This window comes from Acipenser ruthenus, chromosome 27, assembly GCF_902713425.1.
Source record: "Acipenser ruthenus chromosome 27, fAciRut3.2 maternal haplotype, whole genome shotgun sequence".
Lineage (NCBI taxonomy): Eukaryota > Metazoa > Chordata > Actinopteri > Acipenseriformes > Acipenseridae > Acipenser > Acipenser ruthenus.
The window spans coordinates 3,790,918-3,798,605 of NC_081215.1; the positions used below are offsets into that span (position 1 = coordinate 3,790,918).

At 36.8% G+C, this 7,688-nt stretch overlaps 1 protein-coding gene across 1 annotated transcript; it reads right to left on the reverse strand.

Annotated features, from left to right (window-relative positions):
• Positions 1-245: 245 nt before the first annotated feature.
• LOC117432165 (glycine N-acyltransferase-like protein 3) lies at positions 246-5,865 on the reverse strand. Its single transcript, XM_059002151.1, has 5 exons — positions 3,798-5,865; positions 2,892-2,999; positions 2,148-2,274; positions 1,392-1,506; positions 246-995 (listed from the first exon to the last, which is right to left on the reverse strand). The coding sequence occupies exons 1-5, from the start codon at positions 3,873-3,875 to the stop codon at positions 584-586; spliced, it is 840 nt and encodes a 279-aa protein (XP_058858134.1). The 5' UTR covers positions 3,876-5,865; the 3' UTR covers positions 246-583.
• Between the last annotated feature and the right edge of the window lie 1,823 nt (positions 5,866-7,688).

Consider the following 7,688-nt stretch of genomic DNA (forward strand, 5'->3'; position numbering starts at 1 on the left):
TCCCAATTCAAAATTGTCAAAGTGTCATTTTTTTACAGTCAAATGTTGAGATATGACAAAGATGTAACACGCAAAAGGTTTTAATAGGTACGCTTAAAAAATACAAGTTAATAATTCAGCAGAAAATGCGCGACGCGTGGATTGAACAGAATTGTAAACCTCTGTGAATTTTTTTTCTGTTTTGCATGAGGGACAATATTTATATAAAAAAATTGGGACAGAGTAGACGTGTCACAGTGCCGCTTCTTTACCGTAAAATATTTAGTCACTGACAAGTTACTTTGTTTTTGTTTGTTTCATAATGTCGTTTTTTTCTTATCCTGAATTAACTCCGTACTGTTTTGTTTTATTTGACATAGCATTTGTTAGCTTCCCACACCCACACTGGCTTTTATTAAATAAATTCTTTAGCAACATAAATAATGGAACAAGTTGTATCTCTAAACTGTCTTTATTGGATTGTAATGCATGTGCACATGTTGCAGTACATTTAAACAATTCTGCCAAAAAAAAGTTACATTCACTTAAACACATAAAATGTTGTTTTCCAATATCTTCTTATATTGTCTTGCACAGCACTGCTTCAGGGTAAACTACTTGGAATTAGTTTAAACGTTAAATATAAATCTGGATATAATGTGAAGCCCATACTCTTACATGCATGTAATGAGGCTGTGTTATTTTCTTCAACACTGAGGTGGACTGGAAAGCCCATCATGTGTACTTTCCTTGCAAGTGTAGCAAGGACCACCTTCATGTAACCGACCCTACGATACTCAGGTAATGTGAATACCATTCGAATGGCACAGCTTTCATCAAGCAGAGCCCAGGAGATGGGGCTGCCATTATCATCCAGGATACAGCAACTTGGAAGGTTCTGGATGCAGGTCTTTATATAATTAAGGCTGTGTTCACTACCGCCATATTTCACACTTTGGTTCACTATCTCAGCGTGAGTAACTCTAAGGCTCGATATTCTTGGCGCCACGTCAGTCCTGCAACATAAAGGATAAAGACAAAGTATTGGAAAAAAGAATGAATATTGTATGATATGCAATGGTTTGTTAACATATAAGGATGCATGATTTATCAACAATTACAGAAGGCTTGGAAACATCTCACATCCTGATGTGCTGTGAACTGCCATATGCTTAAAACGTGTGCAAGCAATGGTTTTATTCCAATCAGGAAAAAAAAATCACACTTTCAAAATAATAATGAGCCATTTTATAAATAATAATTAGGTGTTATGTTTTACTCGGCTGTGCCTCCTGCCTCACAACGCACCTGCAGCAGTACAACCAATGCCTTGTCATGTGTCATTGCTTCCACATGCAATGGGGATGAATAGCATCATCACAAATCACATTGTAAAGCAGAGCAGTACCCACCTCACATCTGGAAGACTTTGTGGATCATGATGAATTAAAATGCAACTGGGATCAATCATATGATCTATTTTCTGTTTTTCTCCCTGGACGGCATCAAAGAGAGAGCTTGGAAAAGCTTTGTAAGGATAATAAGAAAACGGCTTGTTATCACACATTTTACAATAGGGTACAGTGGGGTGCAAAATTATGAAACCACTGCCAAAATATGAAAGCGAAAGATAACCACAAGTCAATTACATTTGATCAGATTTTTTTACCAAATCTCTACCTCCCTTTAAATGTTTGTAGTTGTTAAGCTGTCTCTGCATCCTAATAAAGAGAAAACTACTAATTAAAGACTGTTTAAGATCTTTTTTCTCTGCTACAAATCAAGGAGATTTTAAATGATGGACTTGCAGTCAGTGTACACGCAGTACTAGGTATTTTATGCTGAAAAGAACATTTGTCAGGACAACTGTTAAATGATTGAAAATAACAAAAGCACAACGATAAACTAGGTGACTGCACAAATGAAATGCAATCAGCAATGAGCAATTAACATTTGAAATAAAAATTATGCGAAACAGAATCAGGCTCAGTCAAGATATGAAGGTAAAAACAAGTGACATTGTTTTGTAATTAAGCCTTTTCTGAGATTAATTAGGAAACGGAATCATCTTAAAATAAGATTAAAGAGACATCATGTGTTCAAAACTAAAACTTGAAAACTTCAAACCCTAGTTATATTTTATAGTTAAGAATTTCCATATGCTATACCTAGGAAATGACAGGGTTGCTTCCAGTTGATTACTGTCTTGTCCTTCAGCATTGTCCTCAGACTGGCCACATCCTTGGTGAACAGTGTGTATAGATTAGAAAATGGATTATGAGGATCTTGTATGGCCTTAGAAACAGACAGAAAAAGCTATCAATAAACTAGAACTATTAACATTTCAAGCACAGGTACTGTTTACAGAAAATCATGTTACTATATAGTACTTAGAGCAATGGTCAAAAGTTTTGCAGCAGCCTATAGAATGAACACATTTTGCTTCATAAAGTCAATGAAAGCTGATGAATAATGTTGTGTTAACATACTGAATTACAAACCGCTTTGTAGTTTTCATACTTAATGAAAAACTGGCACAAATTGAAAAACGTAACATTTCAAAATCTAACATGAAATACTGAACTACTGTTATGGCTTCCAGTAGATTTTTGCAATATAATTGGGCAGTTTATTTGATTACATGATGCTAAATAAAAGATCAGAATTATGTTCTTATATAGTATTTTTTTTAATGATGTCTCAATCCTAAAATTCGAGGTGATGCAGAACGTAGCTGTACAATAGAACAGGGACCATGGCTTGACTCTTTTTATTTGAAAGTCATTCAACATGCCATAAACATGTCCTTTAATTGTCCCTGACAGACCTAGCAGATAGACTCATACTTTCAGTGTTTGACATTGTTATGTGTTTAATCCTAAAAGGGTTTTTTTTTTAGCTTAGTATAGTACCTTTCTTTGACGTCGACAGACTACAGTTTTGAAGGCAGGCCAAGAATCCACGCACACCTCAAGATTACATGCGTTACCATGGCGAATTTGAGCAACAGCCCCGTAAACCTGCGGATCGCAAGACAAAATGAGTGTAATAAATATACACCATCCAAACAAATAACTAGGGGTGTGCTGATACTTCTAATTGCCTTTAAGAAGTATTTATCAACAGGCAAAAAAAATGTAGATTCATTAATGTGTTGATTTCAAAACAAGAAAAGCTGTACTTCACCTTTACAACCGAGCACCACTCAATGGCAATTAACTCCCGCATTGAGTGTTTTTAAAAGCCGATCGGAAGGCTCTGACATTACCGTACCAAAGCCATAAACAAAAACTTTGTTTATACTGCCGTACTGGTATGTCAGTACAGTAATAAAAATGTCCAATCGGCTTTTAATACACTCAGTGTGGTAGGTAATTGACATTGATTGGTACTCAGATGTAAAGGTGAAGGAAGGACAGCTTTCTTGTTTTGAAATATTTAATACCTGCCGATAAATACTTCTTAAAGGCAATTACGAATAGGGGTACAAAGATCAGCACAGCCCTACAAATAACACTTTTAAACCTGCAGCCACTGATGCATTTCTTGCTGGACCAAGAGACACTGACGTTTGCAGCTGTCTAAAAACATCCCTTTGTTTTCTTTATCACTGTTTTTCAAAGCCCAAATTTGAATGAATTACGTAAATCAAGTTTACTGTTCACAAACTTTTTCAACTATTTTAAAGAAAGTTTATTAGTTTATTCAATTTTTTCAAAACACTTTTAGTTTAAAAAGCAGTCCTTAAACAGTGCTTAAAATGTTGGTAACGGCCCAGTACATACAGTACAGCAGTAGATCGTTTTAATTATTCTTACCACGATTGAGTGTGGCAGCTGTTGAAGAAGGATATCTTTCAAAGCAGATAGTTTTCGGGATGATTGCAAAAGAATCATAGCGGCTGAGAGGTGGACAGAGTCTGGACTAAGGATGCGGATGTTAATCTTTATAGGGCTTCGTGCACACTAGACACGCAGGTCATGCAAATGTATTTAAAATGTAAAATATGATGTAACTAATAAAACTGAATCATCCAGTTGATCCTCCTTGAAAACAGTATGAAAATAACACCTGGGGTTACATAAGTGCAAAACTCTTAATTCATTGAAAAGTTAAAAAATATATATATTTAAATAGCTCAAGCTTTGTGAGCTGAAAACTTAGCAAACCACGTCCAGTATGTTTAAAATGCTGAATGAAAATTTACTTTTTGTTACATATCATCAAAAGGGTAACAAGTTTCAAATGTTATTTTCTTTATTCTGAGTGGTGCGGAGTTACTGCTCCGAGCATAAAATACATTTTATGCCAGGGTAGTGTGCATGCATAAACCACATCGCATACAATATGTGTAGCACACTTCTTTCTGTTCGTGTTAGGACGAGGCGTCTGTTGCTTGTCACAATGTGTTGCACACGTACACACACTTGATCCGTCATGACCTGCTTGCAACTGGAGTCGTGCTTTCTTTCTGATGGTGGCTTTCTGCAAATGCTGCCATTCAGGGAACACCTGGGACTGTCCTGATGGATACTTTGGTCATGTGGCCACTATCATGCCCCTTGTGAGGTCATTGAGATCCTTCTCTTTTCTCATGATTGTTGCTGAATAGTTGCACACAATGCAAAGCCATGTGTGACGGCATAGAAAGCTCAAGCTGCTTAATCAAGCACAGACATCACAACTTTGTAGGTTAAGAGCCCAGGGATAAGATACAGCATAAGCTGTACAATAAACACTGAATTATAATTATCACCATCATTTAAACTTCCCTTTGAGATAGGTTATATGCATGTTTTATTTGGGTCCTTCACAGGGTGGTTATTAGCGATGGGTTCTAGGGAATCACGTTCTCAAAAACTGATAAGGCTACTAAGTTAGAAAGAATCATAGGACACCAGATGAGTGAGTGGCCAACCGCACCGACAATTATATCTGCAACTTTTAATCAGCCTCGACAAGCCCCTCACCTTGAAGACGACCCTGCAGCAGTGTCGAAACACGCCCACAATTCATTTCCATAGAGGGAGCGATTGCTGAGTGATGCTGCAGTTCCCAGCAATGGGGTCCCTCCGTTATAAACGAATGCTGAGTTGCAGTGACATTTATTTATTTATTTATTTTTTATAAATCAAACATCTCAATAGAAACGGTCCTGTATTATTGGGTCTAAACGGTGCTGGATATAACTTCAATCTAAAAAGGTAACTTAAATAAAAGGCATGATATTAATAAAAGTTCCCAAATTACTTTTTCCTTTGTAAGCTTTCAAGTTGTTGTTTGCAGCTGAAGTATTAAAGGTTTTACGTGCAAAACCATATATTTAATGTTTCTGCACGCACCATTTAATTAATTCCGCTTAACTAATAACCATCCTTTCTGAAAAAACTACCCATGCTGCAGCTGCGAACACACGATTCTATATATACTGTAATACAGTACAGCCTGAATGTGACTCGCAGGATAGCACCACGTCAATAAATCCACACCACGGGACGGGGAGTTCGCGTTCTGATAATGAGCGGCTTGCTTGCCTGGGCATGTAGACCGGAGCCTTGAACAAGTTCCAACTTGCCCCTGAAAAGAGCAGCACCACCTACCCGCAACCCGCAGCATAAATAAGGAAGAAAATATTACATCACGTGTAAGAAACTGTGAGTAAATATCTTGGGTTGCAGGTGTTTTCTTTCTTAGTTTTATTTTATTTTTTTAAACCATTGCGTATACGAACACTGGTCAAACATAGTACAGAACACGCATATACAGTACAGCCTACTCCACGTCTCTGCAGACTCAGGCATGTCCGCCCGACCAGCCTGCTTGCAACTTTCTCAGCAGCTGGGACAAGATAGATACAGTGCCGCGCACCTGGGACGAGTTACGATTGTGACAAGGTAACTGAATCTGCATTACCCGAAATGTTTGATTTATTTGTTATGTTTCACCTTCATTTCTTATGATTGTTAATTTGCAGTGTTTTCAAACTTGCATTGTATATTAAACACATAGAAGTTTATATTTTTTTTAATGCTTTAACTTACAACCGAACTCAACTGTAAATCTTAAAAAAAAACATAGCATGCAAATATATATAGGAGGATGAATTGTACAATAACAAAATAACGGCACTGATACATTCAGTGTTGAGATTTCTGACGCAACGGTACCATTTTTTTGTAATCGTTAACTAAACTGTTTACTCAGCTATCAATAATTTCAGACTTTTTTTTTTTGTCTACCGCAATGTAGTTTCCTAATGACAAATGGGCAAGCGGTATATTTTTGTTGATTACCTTTCATTCGCTTTATTTAGTGAGGTTGTGTGATAAATTGCGTACTGCACCTTTAAGAATGCCGTAGTGCGAAATATTTCTCCTTGATAAACCGCAAAGCAGCAGTTCCGAAGTCAGCCGAGCAAGAAGAATTTTAGATTTCTGAGTGCAGAATTAAACAATTACAACACCTTTAAAAATATGCCATAAACATGCATTCTGTGTCTGTGAAATTTGGTTTTGCAAGATGCACTGCCTACAGTATTTCAAACTATAAGTTTAGTAGGCAGATAGTTTAAATTATATACAGGTAATTAAAACACTTGTATTATTGTTGCTGTTATTATTTAAGCATACGAATGTATGTGTGATATAGTCGCAATGTAAGACGCATGTGTTCCATAAGTGAACTTTAGATAAATAAATAAATAAATACAATAAAATAAAAACCCTTACTCTCAAACTACAGAAAACAACTCAAGTGCGTGAAGGTCAAGTACATTTGCCAGGTTTGACAAAGCAAGTAACAATGGTGTAAAGATATCAAGTCGTATTGATGACAATAGATTACTGTACCCTTTGTGGCTTATTTTATGACCCAGAATGCATTCTGCCCGGCGCCATAAGCGGACAACCAGCCTTATTAATTATTATATTACATTTTAATGCTGCCTAGCTCCTAACAGGCTTTTAGTAGGTATTGCGCATGTTATCTGATCATTAAAATGCTAAGTGAGGGAGGCATTATATCAGGTAATATCTCATATATACATGAATAGTTGCCAAATAGTTGTACCCATGTGGAGTGTACTACACTTTTTGACGGTTCCCAATTCAAAATTGTCAAAGTGTCATTTTTTTACAGTCAAATGTTGAGATATGACAAAGATGTATGGCACACCTGTGGATTTTTTTTTTTTTTTTTTTTTTTGTCTCTGAATTATTCAATTCCAAAAAGTCCAAATGCCCCATTAGTGGGTCTAGGTCACATCTTCATAGTAAAGGACGCATGTCTAGGGGTAAGACATTATTATGACATCACCTGGCTATTATAAGTTAATACTTTGTGTGTAGGTTGAAACTTAAAACTTCCTTTTCTGGATTCCCACTTGTGCAAGATCAGCTATCTGCAGTATTCAATCAGAGCCCCCATGTCCTAAATCGACCTTTCTGTGCAATGCCTCTTTCTTGCAGCAGAGGGTGTCTTCAGAATGTTTGAATAGTGCTTCCAGTGTGGGTTCTGCTGCTCTGCTTATTACTTTTCTCTAAATCTGTCTGTCCTTGGCTTTGAGCTTGTCTGGAGATTCCTGCATGCCAGCACACACCAGCCTCCCTCATTCCATTCAGATCATGTGACTTTTCAACTACCCCAACACAGGTAAAGGCAGATGTGTAGGGAAATGTAAAAAAGCAATCTGAAGCTTTAAGCCATGGAAA